Source organism: Cydia splendana, chromosome 18, assembly GCF_910591565.1.
Source record: "Cydia splendana chromosome 18, ilCydSple1.2, whole genome shotgun sequence".
Lineage (NCBI taxonomy): Eukaryota > Metazoa > Arthropoda > Insecta > Lepidoptera > Tortricidae > Cydia > Cydia splendana.
Genome location: NC_085977.1, coordinates 9,384,623 through 9,407,657, shown reverse-complemented (window position 1 = coordinate 9,407,657; position 23,035 = coordinate 9,384,623). Strand labels below are relative to the sequence as shown.

At 35.3% G+C, this 23,035-nt stretch overlaps 1 protein-coding gene across 1 annotated transcript in view; it reads right to left on the bottom strand.

Annotated features, from left to right (window-relative positions):
- LOC134799571 (uncharacterized) overlaps positions 1 to 14,759 on the bottom strand; it is a 501,594-nt gene extending 486,835 nt beyond the window's left edge. Inside the window, exon 1 of the mRNA XM_063772004.1 lies at positions 14,429 to 14,759. Within this exon, the coding sequence (XP_063628074.1) occupies positions 14,429 to 14,430 (2 nt within the window). The 5' untranslated portion in view covers positions 14,431 to 14,759. The remainder of the gene's footprint in view (positions 1 to 14,428) is intronic.
- Between the last annotated feature and the right edge of the window lie 8,276 nt (positions 14,760 to 23,035).

Here is a 23,035-nt window from a genome sequence, read left to right as displayed (position 1 = left end):
ACCGAAAATTGGTTTGAATGAGATCTAGTAAGTAGTTGTTTTTTAATACGTCATAAATCGTAAGCCGCAGTTTTATTATGTTACTTGCTGCTACGGAACCCTTCATGGGCGAGTCCAACTCGCACTTGGCCGCTTTTTTATTACCTAGCTAGGTTTCTGGCCTGTTTTATGACGCGTAAGCGTGACATAGGTATAAGCGAAACACCTTTTTTCGTAATTTGGTACACTAATTGGCGTGACAAATTGTTGAAAGACGTTGGAAAATTCAGCGCTGCAAGGTATCTTCTACTTTTGGTTTTGTCTCCAGTCTCATAGTTAATAAATTGCCATTCTTCACTTTATTTCAATTGCTTCATGAAGTAGGTTATTTCGTGGACGCATGAATATTTGCCGGTTGGCTGACTGCCTTGATGCAATTAGATGACACAGGATGTGTAATGTGTATGCATGAATGCATCTACACACTAACTTACCTTACACTTGCATACCTATCTAGGTACTTATTATTATGTCTGCCTTCTGGCCAGACTTAACGCGGAAGTAAATTTTACTGATAGCGATGAGGCTTGTTTACAATTAGGGTCTAGTTAGTTAGTTTTTCTGGGCATTTTCCGAAAATCGACAACCATTGCCTATTTTGCGTGAACACGAGGTAGCGCTACTCTAGCCAACCAGCTGGTTTACGAAGCATGACGAAACCTAGCAGTGTCTTCAGGTTACTAACTGCCACTTTTACTTAGTCTGCAAGGAGTCCGGACTATTTTTTCCTGTATACTTCTACCTGTTTACAGTCTAGGAGAATATGTTTTGCTGTTTCCTCTTCTTCGATGCACGCTCTGCACCTATCTGTATCTATCTGTTTAACTTTATTATGTAAGTTTGTAGTACTCGTAATCAGGGTCTATATGTACTTATAGTAGCGCACCTTCAAACCCAGAGGCGAAACTAGACCTTATTGGGATTAGTCCGGTTTCCTCACGACTTTTCCCTTCATCGAAAAGTGACTGGTAAATATCAAATGATATTTCGTACAAAAGTTCCGAAAAACTCATTGGTACGAGGGGTTTGAACCCGCGACCTCCGGATTGAAAGTCGCACGCTCTTACCGCTAGGCCACCAGCGCCCTTTTACTAATGTTATATCTAAACTCGCATTTTGTACACATATTTAATTACCTACACTGAACTGACTGTGATTACATTAGTGGTTTTTATATTCATGGAATTTATATATATATATAGAAATTTATATTAATGAGTTCCCGAAAAAAATGTAGTAAAATGTTTTAACCAAGAGTGATATGTCAGTTACTTCCTGAATCGAAAAGTGGAACATGCGATTTGATACTGGTAGTTTTGTGTCGTAACTTAAGTGCGTTGAGTTCTAAGAGATAATAGAACCCAGTTTTTTTTAACAAAAATAATACCACAGACTGGTAAATATTCATGTCATGACAAACATCCTCTATACAACACCGCGTTTTTCATCAACGCGCATTTTTACTATTTTTCCATTTTAGCTTTAGGCGTTGTATAAAATTTGTCACCTAAAGTATCATTCTAAGGAACTTGCTAACTATGTAAACAAACCGCCATATTGAAACTGTCAAAAATGATGAATTTGTAGTGACTTTTGTTTACATAGTTAGCAAGTTCCATAGAATGACACTTTACTGCTTTAATTACTTCTAAACGTAAAATTCGTATTATACAAAAGTATTTTAAATGCATAATAACAATTCGGCATTCTTATTTATTTTAGTTCCAAGATAGTTCTAGTTTTAAGTAATTTATTTAAACCTTTTCTAACGCACAAAATGCTTTATTTATGCTATCCTGAACCTAAATGTTGTGACTATTATTACTGCGGTCAGTCAAGTTCAATTTTACGTATTCAAATAAAAGTATAAATCATGTCAAAATAATATTTTAATCTCATCTCTACAACATTGACAAGTCTCGCGACGTTCCTTGTATGGGGTCTAGAATCAGACCAAGAATAGTCTGCAGCGGATTTGATAGCCCACGCGGTAAAAGTGTTATTTTAAACGTCAAACTTCTATGAAATTATGACGTATAAATGACACTTGCACTGCGTGGGCTATCAAATCCGCTGCAGACGTTTTTTGGTCCGACTCTATCAGTCTTCTTTAATTACTAGACTCTGATGATACTTATCTTATCACATACATATTATGTCAACTTTTACAATTACATTGATTAACTCACTGCTTAAATAAGCAAGAAGGTTCCAGCAAGTTATCTTAATTAGCGTAATAGATTATAGTTAGTAAGTTTCGGTAATGGGTGTCTCATAGGCCTCGGGGCCAAGGGCAGTATGATAGGAATTAGTAATCTCCTGAGTGCACTCGATTAGCCATAATCAAAACAATGTGTCGGTATACTAGTTAGCCAGGTGATGCAAATATTTAAACCTTACATAGATAAATTAACATTAAACTGAACGGCGACTACCGCGGTATTGCACCAAAAGGACTACAATAAAGTTTAATTTCGATTTTGCTTAGAAATAAAGGTAAAATGGTAAAAGTCACTATCTCGGGCGATTCATGAACTCGCGACTGTGGGATACCAGATTACCAGCCCATCGCTCTGCTGAGCTACCGAGAAGTCTCGGTTCGTTCGGATCGTTTGCAGATGTGTCTGTTTATTACAAAATTAATTTAGTTTTGATTTAGTATGACTCCGCTGGCTTGGTCACCTAGAGAGGATGGAGGAGGATCTTGCTGTGAGAAGAGCGTATGTGGGGCACCCGGGCGGAAAACGTCCGTCTGGGCGTCCCAGATACCGCTGGAGTGACGAACCCCAAAAAGACCTGTCCGCCCTCGGAATACCCAACTGGCGTGAAGTGGCGGAATAGGACAGAGTGGCGTTCTCTTGTGTCAGAGGGCAAGATCCTCTTTGGGTCACTGAGCCAGTGAGGTATGTATATGTATATTTCGGCCCCAGCGACTGTGTGCTCTGGACTAGGCAATTTTTAGCTCGTGTTATTAGAGTGTAGCTGATCCACTCTCTGATGCGCTCACTCTCTGACTCTCTGATGATGTATATGTATGTTTAGCATGAATACAGTAGCACCACTGTAACGCTCTTATTCTGAAATTAAACGCCCCACAACAGTTTCATAAAATCATACTCTCAGATAATCTTGTAAATCTGAATGAAGTCCATAATCAACGTTGGAGGTTACTTAGACAATCGTTTGTGGGTAATTAAACTTGCCACAAAAAATAATTAAGTAACTCCAAAACTTCTTTATTCCATCATTCATTTCACAACTCGAGCCGCAGAAAATGTCGCGGCACAAATTAAAAAAGTTTCGCTTTAGGGTAGGTTGTCTCTTAAAAGGTCCTAATTTGCCGAAGATGAAGATTCCGGATAAAGATTTCGTGCAAATTGCCCGAAGATACTAAAATCGAATTTCGTTTTTTTTAGATTAAGTAGATATTAAAGTTGATAGAAAGAAAACCATAGAAAGTATCTTTAAATTGAATGTAACATAGTATTGTAAAGTCTAGCTAAATTAGTTATAAATGCTCCTTCTACTGGTAGGTATATATTTACCTACAGCCCCATCGTTAGTTTGTTTATGTTTGTGTCATTAATACATACATGATTTAATAGGTGAGGAGTGAAGAACAATGAATGAATTTTAATTTAAAATGAGATTCCATTCCACTAAATGAATCTTGCAACACTTACCTAACCTATTCATGAATAGTTTCTAGAAATATACCTCCTATTTATAACTCATTCAAATATTTAAATTCCAGCTACGAATGTAAACGATCTAGTATATTATTTGTATACATACGTAAGTTAAATTTAAATATAATTAATACCTACCTACTTATTCAAATACTCATACGTACAGGTTAATAGACATGCACACATAAACATGAACAAAAAAAATTCTTTTTGAATCTTTTCGTCTAAATTGTACACAAAAATGTTTCCAGTGGGACATACCTAAGTATCGCTACTAGTACTCACTGCGAATGACAAACAAAAGAAGAACATTGTAAATACTTAACCTTTTTTTATTTAACTGCTTTAACTTTTAGAATGCAGATTAATGAAACGTAGTTACAGGCTGCAATGCAACCAACGGTACTAATGCAAGGTACGTACTCGACTATCTGCATCATAACAAACAAGACCTTGCTCATAATAATAGAACGCCATCAAAATACCAGCTACGCATCTCGTTTAGTGGACTCAAAACAATAACACAACTTACATTGCCGTCACTCATCTAATACAACATTATAACTCAATAGAAAAACAAGCATTGTACTACCGCCAAGTCAGAAAAATCTCTTTTTAAACAGTAAATAAGTGATATCGAATTGAGTGAATACGATATTGCGCATTCAAGGTTCGTATGCGCTTCTGATACAACTGCAGTGTAATGGTCGCCATTCATTGTGCAGCAATAGGGCCAACAAGATGAATGGCGACCGAAATGGAAACTTGTGTTCTACATAGGTTATGCCCCAATGTAAATTAACTCGGCAAACAGCTATAGGTCTGGTCTCTGGTATCCTGGTTCTGGATAATCGTTAATTATCGGGAATTAATTTGGTTTTCCAATCACTATAACAGGACGGCCACTTGTTGAAGCTGTATTTGACGTATTTAATGCCAACAATAGAGTAGATTCTCTTTGGCGTGTTAAACAGCGCAAGCAATAGTTATTTACGATACAAGTGCGGAAAAGAGGAAAGTCGAAACGAGTGTAAATTACGAAGGGAGTGTTTTAAATCGACACGAGTTGCGAATTACCTATTCGCACGTGTATCGTACAACGTTTTACAGTACATATGGCCCTTTAAACTTTTGACATACGCACGGAAAGTGCTGCTTGTTTGTAAAGTACACTGAGAGAAAAGGATAACAAAAACACACTTAGAATTACAAAAATAAACTTAATCCGGGGACAAGGAGAGTCAACTAATAGAAACAAATTGACTTTTGCAATTTCTATTATCTGTTTGTTGAAATTAGATTTAGGATTACTGAGCTGTTTGTAGAAATAAATAAAATTTACAGAAATAGTGAAACGTCTATAATTATTACTAAACTTCATTTTTTCCCCCAGTACAGAACTGTTTTTTAATTCCTGGTTTAGTTTACTAATGATTTTTCTCTCAGTGTACTTTTTATACCTATTATAAACACGTGCAAATTACAAATTGAAATTAGGAATCGTTACTGGTTTAGCTATGTAGATCGCCATATATTTGCAATATTAGTTAATTTGTATGATTACCAGTACCTATTCTTGGTATTCGATTTTCGGTTGAAATTGTAGGTATCTCGTTAATATATGTTGAATGAACCGTTATCATTTAGGTACTCGTAACAATCAATCGGGTCGGGCGTGTAATTGGCGCTAGTTGTAGAATATTTCTAGTGTAATTGGCGCTAGTTGTAGACCAGCTCAGTTCCCGCTCCTAGGAATAATATAATGCAGTCGCTGTGGCCGAAATCGGCCGGGAAGAAGAGAGATGGATCCCAGAAGGTGTTTTCGAACACATCATTTATTTTATAACCTGAAAGCGAAATTACGTATAACTAAACAAGTATCACATTGTGATATTAACTTACCTTCCTTTTGATTAAAAAATATAAGTGACATAATGATTAATTTCAAATAATCTCCAAATTTACGTTTCCGCATAAGTATACTTAATCATTAATCATTAATATTTTTTGCGTTGATTTCTTGTTTCTTTCTTGACTCTCCATCAATACACTTATTCTAACAAAGGACATGCATGAGAATTAATGTCTTGTGTTTCTTGCCAAGACACGAGTATCTACGAGAAAATGTTCGCAATGTATATTTAGACATTCATTAGTTGCACACATATATTTATGCTACTTTATATTTTACAGAATCATTGGCTTAGATAGGGTAATTTACTGTCTCAATATCAACGTCATATTTTCTGTGAACTAAATAGGTACAATTATTTGATGATCGATGTTATTTGGCAGAGATTTAGTGTAGTTTTAGAGGTTGGCGAAGTCAATTACGACGCATATTTTTAATATTGAATGTGGCTCTCATTTCACATTTTATGTTTTTGATGGGATTATAATTATTAATTACCCATGGGTATTTCATTATTGGTTTTAGTATACCTACCTAAATACGTAAATGGATGATTCTTAATATGTGTCCAAAAATATTTTTTTTCATAAACGTATTTATTTTTCACATTTTATTACATATATCAAAAGTACATACAAAAAGCATTTTTTTTATTCATATGGTCAAGCTTAATACCCTCAGGAAAGGTAAATAAAATGAATACATATACACGGTTGTGACAAAGTGTCCATCAGTAGTGACATTTCGGCATTTTGGTGGCCAACTCGGCAATTTTGATTTATATAGTTATTTTAACATAGCCTAAGTCACTCATATGACTACGACAAACCTAATGACAGCTCAGACGTTGAAATACGTCAAACTATAAAGGCTGTAGAGCGTGACAAAGAATTCTATACACATCATACATACATACAAGCGAAAAACATTTTTTTTTGCTTTGGCAGTCGGGCTGCAAATGCATTTCTGAAAAGTGCATGTGCCTCTAAATTAATCAAACGAATTAAGAATGACACGACCACGTGTCTATATGTCACGAACGTGGACTCAAAAGTCCGTGGCGGTGACAGATTTTTGAGGCCACGGTCGTGATAATTTGAAACATGTTCGATATTACATAAACATTTCCTTTGATTTTGCAAATGTTAAATAATTAGCTTAATCTGCAAAGTATGAGGTATATCTTATGTTACAAACAATAACGTGAAACTGCAACTTACTTTTAAAACTCTAACACGGCGGTGACGCGTTAAGGTTGATCGTTTTTTCAAATGAACACAAATAAATAATTTTTGACAAAACTTCTCCCTTCAGCCATTTGTAAACCGGACAACAACACAGTGTTGCTGTTCTAAAAAAACTTTAATAAGGCTGCCAGTAGTAAAGATACTTTTCTACCGAGTACCGCATGTTTATATTACCACGCGTGGTGATGACGCGAAAACTAATCACAAAATGTATGTTGTTTAGAATTATATAAAATCGTTATAAATCCATACAATTTTTAAACAGTGTTGTAGAACAAGGATTAGTGATTTATATTTGATATAAATTATTGCAAAATCACTTCATATTTTTTCTAAAAATAAATCAAATATCACTAAATCTGGGGAAGTCACACTACACGGTCCGTGACATTTCGCACTTGTAATTTTTTTTTTATATGTTTCTAATACAATACATTTAGGTTGACCTAAAACTAGAGGTAAATTGCTAAGTATATTGATATAGAGTTTACTTATTTACACAAAAATACATGCTATTCTTACGTGTTACACAAAAAATGCATAAGAATAAGAATTACCCAATTGAGTAAGGAAGTAGTAACTCTTGTTGATGCAGCTGATGAAAAGTGCAGCCTCCGACTGGTCATTTAGTGCCTCTCTTTAATTTCCTAATAGTTTATCATGTATAAGCCTAATGCTTTCTACAAACTATTTTTTTCTACAAACTAGGTACCTATTAAGAGTTAATGGAAGGATCAGGTCGTTTTGTCTTTTATTTATAAAATGTAGGTCGTAGGCACCTGCTTTAAGTATTATTCAACATTATAATTACCTTCTTTTATTAGTAAAATCAAATTCTGAAGCAGTTTGATGTCTAGCCGACTTGTAGTGTATTGAAATGACAATTATTGTATGGCTGGCCGACGTTGTCAAATAATTAAACACTGCACATCGAACGTATAATGCCCGCAGCCTACCAATGATTATCTGATATATTTATCTGCATTGATCTAATTGCTTTCACGATCAAGGCACAAATAACAGATGTAAGGTACGAAAACAAATGTGATCGAAGTTTCTTATTGTTTACATTGGTAAATTTTAATTATTTAAAAACCAGTCTTGGGCTTTGTGGCAAGTAGGTAAAAGGTTAATTATATACAATATGTTGAGAGCTAAGGTCATATCGCTTATTGACACCGCACGATAAGTTCGAAGTTCTATAATCACGAAAAATGTAGATGTCAGTTTAGAATGCGACTTTTCAAAAGTACGTAATCTTGAATATACCTTGCCGCTATTTTAGAAGTGACCCGTGCGGAGGCGTTGGTAAGGGTCGGTGAGGGCTTTATTAAATGAGTTCGCCAAAGATACCCTACTCGTAATGGTGAGGAAGTCAGGACACTTGACGCATTGCCACCTCACCGAAATGAGACGACCACTAAGTATATTAAATGTTAGATATGGAGCAACTAACATTTAATACACTACATTTAAAATTAACCAGGCCTAAATATATGTAGTTAGTATTATGACTATGAGAGACGCAACATTACTACAAAAACATCGGGCATATCTTGACTGCAATTGGAATTCGATCTACTATACTCCTCATTGTTGATACGAGTTAAGGAATTATATATAATGAGAAAATGCTGTGGATGTATGTATTTATATTTTTTTCTACTCCCGTACTTCTATTTGTCAATTAAATGAATGCCAGTGTTATCCAAATCAACTTTATTTTGAAGCGCGGCGCGGGGGGCGGTTATTTTAGGAGCATAATACAATTCCTTAGCAGTCATCTTACGAACATTCATACATTAACTTCTAACCAAAGATCTACAAACCAAATTGATTTACTCTTTTAAAGGTAGGTACTTGTTTCGATTTTATTTATAATTTTAGGTTTTTAATGTTTTCTTAATAAAATGTCAGCAACTCGACTTTGTCTCAACTTCGGCCCTTGACTTTGAATAACCTATTACACAAAATACTATCTTAAACATTTCGCACGTAAAGTATTAATTACTGACGTGCACATTGTAGCCGCATGCGGATGTGAGTAATTATGGCAGCCGGTTTTAATATTGCTGTAGGTATAGCCGGTCAACCGACTTTGTCAGTAGAAAAAGGCGCGAAATTACTGACAGAATGGCTTGACAGACTATAATAATACATTTTGGTATTTTTGTATAATGTACGGGGTGGGCCCACTTTTATATTAATAGATGATTAATAAGTAAGAGGCTTGGCCTAAATTTTATTCTCTAATATAGTTTATGTATAGGTAGTTTTTAGTGCAAGATACCTACGACTTTAGTACCCAGTGGCCTACGAAACTACAGGATGTAAGTAAATTATGAGTCTAAATCGACAGCACTAAAACTATTATTCATTGGTCAATGTTGTATATGTAGCTAAAATCTTATAGCTTCGCAGAACAGGCCAAGGATAAAGAACAATAGCGTGCATTTTCTACGTGAGCACTCCTGTCATGAAGAAAGTCTTTGGTCGCAAGTTCATTACCCTGACATTGGACTTATTCTACAAATGTATGCATACCCCCTGAGTTTTCCGTCTCCTCGGTGTCCGATGGAACAGATTTTTTGCATACCATAGTAATAACATAGACATTGTAATATTCAAGCTAATCTAATGTCGGAGACCGCAGACGGTCATAAAACTCTGCAATAAATCATCACAACCTGTGTATTATTTGTTATTTCTTAGTTAACGTAAGTACCAACCTTTACCTACTATAATAATGCCTATTGCCTTAACTTAAAAAATAGCATAGGTATTATAGCATTGACATCCTAATTTCAAAAATCAGTGGTAATATACCTATATATCACGAACACATCTGACACTCCCCTAAATTTATTTGATAAAAGTGTATTTGTTTTATTACGAATTTTGTACCTACTCCTATTTAAATTAAAACCGTATCTCAATAGAGTAAATTACTTTAATCGTTAAAAAAACATTGTTCAACAACAGAAACACTCCATAAGATACAGTGTAGATAGAAAAATATTTATTGTATATCATAAGATACAGTGTATCTAAATGTCAACAAGTTTTTACTTTTTTGCACTTTGTATGACCTTTAGTGATTGAAAAGTGGAAAGATGGAGGCAGTTTGCTCACTGCAATATTATGTATGACCGACCTATGACAAAGGCATTAACATCAACTTAATACTAACTCATAGTTATAACATTTCGTAAAAAAATCGAATTTGACTAGTTGACGTTGAAGAAAAACACTACCCCAAAATAATTGCTTTTTACAAATAAAGTTTTCATAAAGAAGGTATCAACACGAAAGCACGTAGAACGTACTCAGAACCATATGTACACATATGCGAACGTATTGAATGAATTATTGCTACATACCCCTACTAATATTATACATGCGAAAGTAGCTCTATGTCTGTCTGTATGTATGTTACCTCTTCACGCTGAAACTACTGAAGCGATTTAGATGAATGGGTATGGAAATTGGTAGAAACCCGGGGAAGGATATATGATGGGTTTTATCAATCATTTTCATATTTATTTAATCTCGTCAGCCGTATTCGAACAATGAGATACGTCAAATACTAGATATTGAAACGATATGGATCGGATATGTCAGTGTCAAACAAGTGTCAAAAGTGACGTTTTTGTTTGAAGAAACGTCAATTTTGGCACTTCATTGACACTGACATATCCGATCCATATCGTTTCAATATCTAGTATTTGATGTATCTCATTGTTCGAATACGGCTGCATAGGTATAGCCCGTGTGACAAACATCGACACAATAAAGGCTTGAGCGGCTTGCGCGAGTCACGCGACCGATAAAATTAAACCGGTTTTGCAGCCATGCTTGCTTTATCAGGCTTTAACTTGTAACTACAAATTAAATGTCACAAATGCATTCACGCAAATTCATACGAATTACCTTCCATAGAGCCTAAGTTTGGCAATGCGTATTTTGTTATCGGTCATACTTTATATTGTAAATAAGTACCTATCTAAGGATGTTTTATGTTTATACACACTCGAGAGTTTCCACGTTGTATACTATTAGTACAAAGGTACTTGTTTTGAAGAGTTTTCTTTTATTTCCAGTGAAACAAATGTAATAAAATTCCCAAATGACTGACGGCGCGATTCGGGAAATGAATTAGAGATTCACTAGATATGAAATAGTAAAGATATGTGACGTTCCACTGCAAAAGGTACCTTATGGCGGTTGGCGCTTACGCTATTATTAACCGCTCCAATATTAGTGTGGCGCTATGCGACGTAAGCGCCAGCCGCCATAAGGTACCTTTTTTCATAGAACGTCACATATCTTTACTATTTCATATCTATTGAATCTCTAATTCATTTCCCGAATCGAGCCGTGATTTCTTCATCAGTAGTATTTCTGTTTATTTCAAGACCTCAATTTTGTTTGTTAAAGAACTGTATTCGTTTTGAAAGACCTATTATGCAATGACACCCCACCCACACCATAGGGTTGAAGCGACAAAGAAAATTTCATCCTCACTTTACGAGTAGGAGAAGTACCCTCAAACCATTTTTTAGATTTTATTCTACGCCTTTATCAGATTTGTCAATACCTAACATATGTACCTACTATTATAAAACAAAGCCCCCCACCACGTCTGTCTTTAGGTATGTTCGTGATAAACTCAAAAACTACTGAACGGATTTCCATGCGGTTTTCACGTATGAATAGAGTGAATGTTGAGGAAGGTGTATAGGTGTATAATTTGTTAAGGTTTTGTGAAAATTGGTTGAACTGCCCGTGCGAAGCCAGGGCGGTTCGCTAGTTGATCTATATATCCATGCTAAACCAAATTGCAACTTTCTAGTATAAACGATCACAGAGCAAAGCCTCGGACAGACAGACAGACAGGCGGACATAGAGAAACTATAAGGGTTTCTAGTTGACTATGGAACCCTAAAAATTGGCGATGTCGCTGACGGCTTGCTTTTTAATATTTAAGTAATATGAGTTAAGGATAAGTTTGATAGATTTTGTAGTTATATTTTATTTATTAATCATTAATTCGTGTTTTTGTTTTACTTAAACCTAACGTGAGTTCTAATTAAGCTGAGATAAAGATTATTTTTTTCTCATAAAAATGTCATATGAGATTTGGAGGACGGGGGAGATGGGCCAAATCTTACAAAATTTCACCAGAAGATGGGGTCCAAAAATAACTTAACTTAAAAAAAATTTGCTTGCTTAAAAATAACCATTGAGTTAGAGGGTTTCAAGTAGGTACCATCTCTTATATTCTTCTACAACCCCTATACAATCCACTCATAAGTAAAGGATTACCCAAAGTGCCATTCATAAATTACGTAATTTCAAATTAATTTCAAATTTCAAATTGCAAAATATCAAAATTTCAAATTTCAAATTCAAATTACAAATTTCAAATTCAAAATTCAAAAATGATGGTAGCATGACGTAGGATGAAACGGGGTCATTCAAAGCATGATTTTTGGATGATTTTAGGGGGAGGGGGGTCAAAAATCGTCAAAAATCGATGACGTAATTTATGGACAGCCCCCAACGGAAATACACGGTTACTTTTACGTAAAAAAAGTTACGGTACATTACACACATGTTACAATTCAGAACTTGTCTGTCGCTTCACGTTAAACGATATGAAAACTATCTACTGAAGTTAGAGTAGGTACCTATATCCGTGATATCTAGTTCAGACACCCGCTGTAGGCAGTCAGAAGTATTAAAACATATTCATCCGAGCTATGTGGGTGGAAGATTTCCTAGAAAATCACCTTATTGCACGAGTAGATAATAGTCAGAAATTACCATTTATTATACAGGCTCATTGCATTAAGATCTAGGTGCTGTAAGTGAGTCTATATACATTTCTGAACGATAGACTATCAAAATACCGTTAATTTTATAACAATAATATAACAAAGGTAGGTAATAATGATACCGTAAACCGGGGTTACTTTGATCAATTTTAGAGTTTGGCACCATTTTTTGACGATCCTAATATACGTAAAAATATGAAATAAAAATATAATAATCGGTTTTTTCTCTTCTTTCCGCCTTCCAAATAAAAAAAAATTAGGACTTATATTTTTGTGAGAAATAAATAAAAACAACGCGATCAAAGTTATATTGAGAATGGGGTTACTTTGAAACCACTAATTTTTTTGCTGACAATCTAAAGTAGACCCGCTAAAAAGCCCGTAAAAAATAAAAAAATAAAAATCGGTTAAGTACTTTTTAAGTTATTTATATTTATAAGGTGTGGGGTCACTTTGATAACATACCAAATGATACAAATTAATAACTTTAAGCGCTTATTACATTATCTACTCTAAATAACGTAGGATTTTAACTTATTATCTCACTTAGCAACTGATTTTTGAATTGCAAGCTTTACGGCTTCAGTAAATTTGGTCTGTGCACCCGGGTTTTTGATATGTTGCCTTTATACTTGTTGTATAAAGTTCTATAAAAAAATAGTATGCTTTCGATGCGGCACGAATAGATTTTGTGCCCGCCACTATGTGTGCGAGTGCATCATTGAGTTATTCTTCTTGGTATTTTTTGTAGTCTCGTTACCCGATATTTTTTTGAAATCTCTGGCATTGTTTCTATAAAAAAACAATGCATATTTATTAATAGTTAGAATTAATTAATACCCTGGTGGGCTGGTGGCCTTACACACGTATAATAAAACACCTAAAGCAAAGACGCAGGATTAAATATAGCCAATTTCCACACAGAAAGTTAATTGCATACAATAGAAACGGGTAAAAGAATGTTTATAATCAGAATTTACATACAAACTTATAATTCTACAACCTCTATCTCTTCCACTGACTCAAACGATACCTATTTATTATTGAAAAAGATACATAAAAATAACGTAAGTAGCCAAAATAATTAATGGTGTTACTTTAGTATTTTGATCAATTTCACCACGTATAAGTGATCAAAGACACCCCGACCCATAGATTCCCCGGCTATGTGCGCATGTGTAGGCTGTCGAACACAGGTATTTTTTTATAAACTCACGAATAAACAGTGATTAACCTAAGACACTATAAAATTACATGTATTTAATTACTGACACAAATATAGTGAAAGTTTTTCAACCAATAAAACCAGGAAGAAATGCGTACCCGCTATTAATTTTTTTTTTCAAGACGAAATAATAATATTACACTCGCATCCGGTTACTGGGCGATGAAGAAACTATCAGTGTTGCCAATAAAGAAAAAACAACTGCGAAGGTATTTTACAACTCGTCAAAACAAGCACTTTAGTAGCGGAGGGAAGTCGTTATCAAAGTCGACCCGCAAATCAAAGTAACCCCGGTTTACGGTACTAATGATGCTTTTTACGTTAGCTTAGAAAATTTGTTAAAAAGCAATGAGTTCTTAGTTCTGAGATTTTGCGTTTAATGTAATATTAACCATAACTAAGGTATTACACTACCATTAACAAATTAATTAAATTAATTAATACTCGCAAAGCCTACCCTCGTTTAAAATAAAACTCACATTTTAGCGCAGTGTAGCAGCGGACCTCCAGCCGATACACGAACCACTTTCAACACTCACAAATCACACTTCGAATAAAATACACCACTCATCGTAATACGAATACACTCGCGAGCGCGAGATAAACCGACACAGAGACAACCGCCAGCTACGACTGACGCCGGGGTACTGAACAGAAGTGTTCAGTTCGCAAAGTACGGAAAATGGGAAAAACGACAATCGCCTATCCCATCCCTTTTCCACCACTTAACGGTCTTGCACCTCGACGCACTTGACGCGCGTATTGTCTCCCTTCATCGAAATTAAATTACTTATAACTTGAAGCGGTTGTGGTTTAACGTTCAACAATACCGCTATCTGTCGAGTTGTTATTCAATAATTTAAGGCGTTATACAGTTTTAACAGATAGGATCCACTGGCAGGATCGTTTCAAACTATTTATATAAACCAAATAATTAAAATTACTATAAATAAGTCTAGTGATTTAAACTTACAACATTTGACACTATTTAAAAGGGACCTTCCTAATTGTTTACGAGTTAAGATTCATTTATTTTTTTAAAGCATTTCCTTTTCAGATTTTAGACTTTTTTTAATATAATACTTTCTTGGGCATGATTTTACGATTTCGGTGGACTATTTTATTTAGGTTTATTTTTTAAATGGATTACGTATATTTTTTTATGCGAGTACGTTTGCCGCCTCACACCTTGATCCCACTGTGCGCTCGGCAGAAGCGGCCAAGTACTCGGGGTTGTCCAACTATGTACCTACTTATATACATGCTCCTTGCTCTGGAGAGCTTGCTTATCTGGTTCCTCGTCTATGAGCTGAGTCGTCGTCTGAAGGATAGCGTGCGTTCAACACGCAGCAATTAAGCATGATGGGCACCTTTGCGTCGGGAACGATGAGTGGTGGGTTACTCAAGTAAGGTAGGTAGTTATCATAATTTAGTTTAGATACATATAGGTTTCGTTTTATTCAATTTTTTAGTGATATTTTCTTTTGTTAGTTTTAATTTATTAGCAATACCTAACGGCATAGGATCTTGGCTCAAAATCACCTAAAAAGTAAATCTGCGTCTTGATTGTCGTCTCGCGAATAATTTATTTTAACTTGTAGTAATTTGGTTACTCATTTCATAAATTTACATTACTTTCAGTCGACTTGAAATATTTTATTGCTTCTTCATAAAGTTTGCGACAAAAATTTCATAAAAGTTGAAATAGATATTCCATAATTCAATCTATCAAATGCCTTTAACCCTTCAGGTGGCAAATGCGTGTCACATTACTGCTTTTATTGCCTGAGTAAGCGTTTTCGTCAAGGTATTTTTAAGATACGACGACGAGTTTCATCAGTACTGAAATCCTTTAATTTGATGATTGATAAGCATTTACTTACCCGTCGATCACGAAATCTAACGTCACCTAATCTCTGAGGAAATCTCATTTAGCTTGGGGTTGCCATTCAATGGAGCTATCGAAAATAAATGCTGGTAGATATATTATAGTAATGTGTGAATCGGGGAAATGAGATTATAGCGTGGCAGGCGCATACGCCATAAGCCATAATGTACAGTCACCACGCGGGATTGTTATGCCATTTAGGGTTTTATTGGAAATTCTATAGCGTAAGTATGGAACAACTAATTTAGCTATGACCCTAAATGGCGCAACAATCGCGGAGCTATGTATGAGTGGTACTATGCGCCAATACATACAAATACATTGCTACCACTATGAACATCTACCGCAGTAAAATATCTTGATTTATATTAAACAATTTGAATACTTCTCAAGATAAAATGATAATGACCTACGCTGGCCGACCTGAAAAGGCTTTATTAATTTTATTAGATATTCGTAAATCAAATTGCAAGTTCATTATACGTATGTACATATATGTATAAACTATACAGCTTTTGGCAATACAATGCCGTCATCAATAGGTAAAGTAATACCTACAGCCACAGGGTTGGGAGGACGGGAGAGTCTGCATTGTGCTGCTTACCGCATTGAACGCATAAATCAGGATTCTACTTTATTACTATAGACTAAGGAAGCATAACAATGCGGCCATAGAGATCGTTTCTGTACCGCTCCGATACAGGAAGTTGAGTAGGTTCCCAACCCTGAATAGGCAATGCAGTATCTTGACTGGGTGATCCGCGAAAACTAGAACGATGAATAAGCAATAGTTATTTGTTTCACAAGGGTGCAAGTGAAAAATTCCAATATTGAACCACTAGCGAAGGGAGTGGATAGAAAAGGAATCTTGAGCGTTGCGAGGGTTTCAAGGCATGAGCACACTTTGCTACCGGGTGAAACACAGAATTTTTCACCACACCAACGCGAGAAAAATACTATCTGTAATACGTTACAAATCAAATTCAAGTGAACGCTAATAAATATTTATAATCATCACTTAAAAGTCAAATTTCGCCATCCAACTTGAGGAAACAGCTCAAATTTTGCATCAAAGTACTTTGCCACTCTTGTAGATAAATTGCAGCTTTCTCGTCCGTTTTGGAACAATACTAAGAGAGCTTTTACGAGCTAGTGGTGAAAAATTACTTATTTAGCTTTTAATAATAATTAATCTTTAAAAACCGTACGACAATAATCACGTTATTAGGGTTCCGTACCCAAAGGGTAAAACGGGACCCTATTACTAAGACTCCGCTGTCCGTCCGTCCATCCGTCCGTCCGTCCGTCCGTCCGTCCGTCTGTCACCAGGCTGTATCTCGTGATCTGTGATAGCTAGACAGCTGAAATGTTCACAGATGATGTATTTCTGTTGCCGCTATAAGAACAAATACTAAAAACAGAATAAAATAAGGATTTAAGTGGGGATCCCATACAACCAACGTGATTTTTGACCGAAGTTAAGCAACGTCGGGCGGAGTCAGTACTTGGATGGGTGACCGTTTTTATAGATAATGGTACGGAACCCTTCGTGTGTGTGCGAGTCCGACTCGCACTTGGCCGGTTTTATTTTTAAATCGTGCCAGATTGTACGGACTCAATATACGGGTGACTTATATTGTTGTCAGAACTCTGAAGTGTTCCCTGTGAGGATGAAATATGTTATGGATATTAAGGGGTTCAACCATTCAATTGGTGCTTAGCATACCCGGATTTTTGAGTGCGGGAATGTTATACACAAGGCAAAAATAGGTAAAAACTAAAAAAAAAAAGCGAAATTATTTGATTATGAACATTTCTAAGCAGGTTTGGAGCTTACTACCTACCTATTTTTTATGCATAGTTTGGTAACTATTTTACAACAAACAAAGTTATATAAACACACGAAATCATTCCCGCACCCAAAAATCCGGGTATGGACGGCTCGGCTTAGATACCTACTAATGTTTACTGGGATTTTTCCTCCACGTGTAAGATATACATAGCTAAATAGAATTCTCAAAGAAAATGTACAAAGAGAAATAAATAAAGGCATTACATTTTTTATTTAACGTAACTAGAATATGGCCAGGAAAGATTTCCGATTGAGTGATCTGTTTGTAAAATATATTGTACAGTTTACCTAATCCAGGCTTCGGAAAAAATAATTTGTAAATCAACATAACCGCTAAATGTTTTCATCGATATGAGTATTTATATATGTAAATATAAATGGTTAAACCTTATTATTATTAGTAATATACCATCACGCTCCGCGGTTGTTGCGGCATTTAGGTCCTAGCTAAATTGGTTGTTCAATACTTACGCTATAGAATTTCCAATTTAGCAAGAACCCTAAATGGAATGGCATAACAATTATTTGTGATATTAACTATATGTACAACAAAGTAGTTACAACTTTCAGTATTACTTATCGCAAAATACCCTCTATCATCAATCATACAAAAAAATATCAATTTACAAGTTTCTCCTAAATACACTGCTTTTTTTTTGTTACAACACTTCACAACTCCAAGTATTTTACATTTCTATTTAAAATATTTATTACATTTTACTAATAACCCTTGAATTTGATGATTATATATTCTATAAATGTTTCAAACAACAACAACGTTTAAATTAAAACATATAAAAACGGGTATATCGCGAATTTACTTTGTTATCTTTATTTCCGACGTTTCGACGCAGGCTTTTCTGGTCGTGAGCGTCGGAAATGAAGGTAACAAATTCGCAATAGACCCGTGTTTAAAAATGTTTTAATATGTGTTCAAAACGAGGAATGTACCGACTAGTCGCTGACGGTGTCCTGATATCACGTGGAACGGAAAACTGCTTTTAGGATGCCAACTGGGCGGTAGCAGTTGACTGGCCCCTGGAGAAGGTAGAAATATGTAATAAGGAGTTCTCTCTCCAGGCCCCAGGCGTGTGTTGTGCCTGGAGACCGAAGTCCAATGAGAATTGATTAGGAGTTGTATTTAAAGTAACTGACATTCGGAACGCCGTAAGCGCGATGTAGGAAATACTATCGCCATCTGTTAGCATCTTGTCAGTGATAGAGGAGACGCCATAAGCTCATTTTAAAAATGAATGAACACGTTGTATATGTTTTCCGAGCAAAGCTCGATCTCGCAGATTAATATGAATACAACAAACTATCTCATTTATTGTAGGTTTAGTGAACTTAAGTTAAAATTTTCTACCCCTAATATACCTGACTCTGAACCTTCTTCATCTTAACGCGAACCAATAAGGAAGCTAACGCGTAGTTGTCACGAATTTAAATCCGATCAGCTTGCTGGTCACGCGTCGCGCACCAGATTCCACAGGCGTAATCTAATATAATTACAGGCTTCGGTAAATACGTTTTAATAATGTCTTGGCCTTTGATACTCGAACTTTGAAAATAGAATGATGATTATTGATAGGTAATTAAGAGTTTGTGAAGTTAGGGCTTGTAGAGTTATAAGCTTGGCTCTACAAGAGATTTGATAACTTTTTGACAGTGCGAGCCTTATGGTTTCGTCTTGGCAACACTTTACACGAAAATGTTTTTGGTGGGATCTTATAGTTACAATAATGCGATACGACGAAACATATTACCTAGGTATACCTAACATATTTACAAAACGTTTAGCACCGAGACGTCAGTTTCGTCGCGATTATCATCGAGGTTGGCGATCGCCAACACTATAGGTATTGGCTCAAAACTAAATGGAGAGCCCATCTATAAACAAACTAATAAAATCTAAAATAATGAAGTATGATAGAAATATCACTAAAAAGTAAAAAATAAAATAAATAAATAAAGATAAAAAAATAATAAAAAACAAACCAATCCAAAATAATATTATTTCTTTTTTTTTTTAAGGGAACCGCCTTTAAAATCCAACCCATTATATACCCCACCCTTTTATTAATTTTCTTATTATTAGGTATTAATTACTTTTTGGCAGTAATTTGCTTTACGACGGGATAGGGACTGCACAAGGATAAGGGGTGGGGAACCTACCTATATAAAAAATATTTTATTATTTTCAGTGGATTAGTTTTTTGAAGGCGGTTTCCTTTTTAAAAATAAGAAATAAGATTAAGTTATATTGGTTTTGTTTTTTATAAATATTATCTGTTTTTTTTTTTATATAATGTATTTATTTATCTACTACATATAGAACCACTTGAAGTGTTTAACGACGGCGGGCAGGCATTAGAAGCATTAGCACTCGCAGCACTATTAATAAATGCCAGCGACATTCGTTATGCATGCAGGTATGTAATTACTCGCTCGTTTGACTCGTTGGATGTACGAAGCTCAGTTCTAGTGTTGCCGAAATATACCACGATATCGTTAATAGATACATAAACAGTTAAGTCATTACGAGCGCTATATTGCGACCTATATACTCTGTGTGCTCAGCACTTTAGTGTATTGTAGCGTCAAATATGATCATAATATGTCATTTAGTATAAAGGGACTTAGGAAGATTAGAGAAAGCTTATGTCGAGACCCATCACACGGCTTTTATATGTATATATGTATAATTTTAATATCGGATGTTTGTATGTCTATTAATCACTTTAACAAAAACTTTTTGAATAACGGTTTTGAATAAAATTCAGCACAACAAATTGGGGTTTCCTTCAATTCTTGAACTGAGCTCAATACTAGGTATATCTTATGGGAAAACATTCAACACGTTTCGATTCGCCTCTTCTTAATAATAGCTCGTGCCATTGTGGCCATATTTTTTTATAAGATCTAAACCGTAACAATTTAAGGTAATCAATGAGAATGATTAAAAGTAAAATTGTGCATTTTTCGAAGCAATTTTCATATTTTTAGCTGTTGTGCAAAAATTGATACAAATTTTTAAGATGCGTTTTAGACTTATGGTCATGATTTTTTGCTATCGACCGAAAGTCAATAAGTTAGGTTTCAAATCGACGAAGGTACTAGAGAAAGGCCTCAGGTTGCTAATACATGTTTTGGCAACCGTATTTTGAACTAAAAATGCGCTACAATTTTTCGAAAACTCTGCTGGCTGAACCTAGTGAGCCTTAATAAAACATACCTATTTCCAGCAAGCCGTGTAAACATTAAGTGAGAATTTCATACTATTTAGTATCGATATCGAGTGCAATATTATGTTCAGTGCACTTCTCACGCTCAGCTAGAGAGCTCTGGCTGTGAGATAGTTGGGAAGAGCTGCACTTAGACCATAAATCTGAGCCTTTTAGCCAGTGTACACTTTAATTAAAATATTTACTTGGCATCTACTACGATATGTCTTGTTCGCCCGGCGAGTACGATTCCGAGAGATCCAATTTAAAAGGAAATATTTTCGGTATTACGGTTTGCTCGAATTTATCCGCGCGTACTATTTATTTACATGTTTTACGCGAGAAAAATGTATTTATAAAGTTAAGAAAAAGGAGTGTTAAATTTCCTATACAAATGATGAAGATCGACTGCTTGCCTAGGTCCTATTATTAAATACTACCACAGAATAAATAATATGTAGTACTACCGTACAGAAACTTCCTACAAAACCGAAGTTTGACAGCGATTCAGGGACGAATCATGATGTACCTTTCTTATGTATGGAACTATCCCTTTCGGCTATAATTAGGGTTGTCAAAGTTCATGTCATTATCTTATCTGTGGTTGTGCAATTTGCAAGCAAAGGAACGTCAACTTTTGCCAACCCTAATAATTGCTCGTAGCAACGCTGAGCCGAACGCAGCCGAGAACGCCCGAACGCTCTAGTTTTCCCCTACTGATACTACGAATATAATATAACTACCAGCATACACTGATATGAATCTTAAATGAAAAAACTTCAAAAACATGAGTCGGTTTCATCATAGCCTTAAATAAATGATGAACACCACCTGAGAACATAGCTGCCGATCGAAATACAGGCGAGTTCATCTAATATTCACCCCTTATTGGCTACCCATCATACATAACCCAACAAACATCTTACGTGATCCCAACAGTACCTCCAGATACCAACATTACCAAGATTTTTTATGGCATTCTATTAAATCATAACTTGGCAGTTTTATTAAAATTGCTAAAATATCTAGTCATCGCCTGATTGTAAACAAAATTAATTATAGGTGCTAGAAGATCACCCTTTCATTTTTTACAACAGAAGATGCATTGACTATCGCCCTTCTTTTATTAGTGGTAAGAAAAAATGAATGCATATTTAATACCGAGTGTATTCTTCAAGGGAGGGTATTGTTGAAAGGTAATTGTATCATCTTCTTTTGAAACTTGCAAATTGCTTGTTGTAAATTGCTTCAACGATAAAAAATAAGCAAAATGGCGAGTCACGTCGAATTTGAAAGGTAATGAATAATCGAAGCAGACTACCTAATTGTTTCGATGTGAGATGCAGGAACGAATTCGGAGCATTGTGTACGGGTACTAATTACTATGAAAATGAATAGAGCCGTGAATCAGTTACCCCAGCGCGCCCGCTAATTGCGAACCTAAGTGTGAAGTGTCTGGCTTGCTGCGATGCACTTTTGTGACACGTGCACTTCCCTTTTGAATGCATGAAGAGTTTTAATGATTTATTCCTGCTGTAGATTTCACATAGCGAGTGTTTTTTTTTATTCTTGCTGTACGTCTATTGTAGAACTGAATACTACCACGAGCCGCAATAATAAATTCTTATTGCTTTATTATAGTCGTAAGTAAATAAACAGGCTTGGTTTCTTTAAACTCGGGGCATAAGTGACATATTTAACGACATAGGCGTTTATTATATTCGCTAATTTAAACTCTAAACGAGTTGGTAAGTTCATGGTGTGGTAAGCGCACTGGAACTTGATTGATTATAATATCTATACGTTGTGGTCTTTTTTTTCTATTTTGTACTTATCTGGGGAAATGGAAAATATAATTCTGATTTTACACCTCCAGTTAAAGTGGCAAGTAAAATAATAATTCTAACAGCATTGTTTTTAATATAAAACTAAAGAATACCTACATGGACTGCCAAACCATTACATAGGTAACAAATAATAAATTCCGAATCTTTCCTATGCGTTTACTTACACGCCCCCTCATTTACTCAAACAATTTGCGAGATATTCTCCCCAATTAGTATTCCCAGAGGGGAGTAACCGCTGAAGCGAAACGAAAAATGTTCGTTAGCGAGGTTTTGGC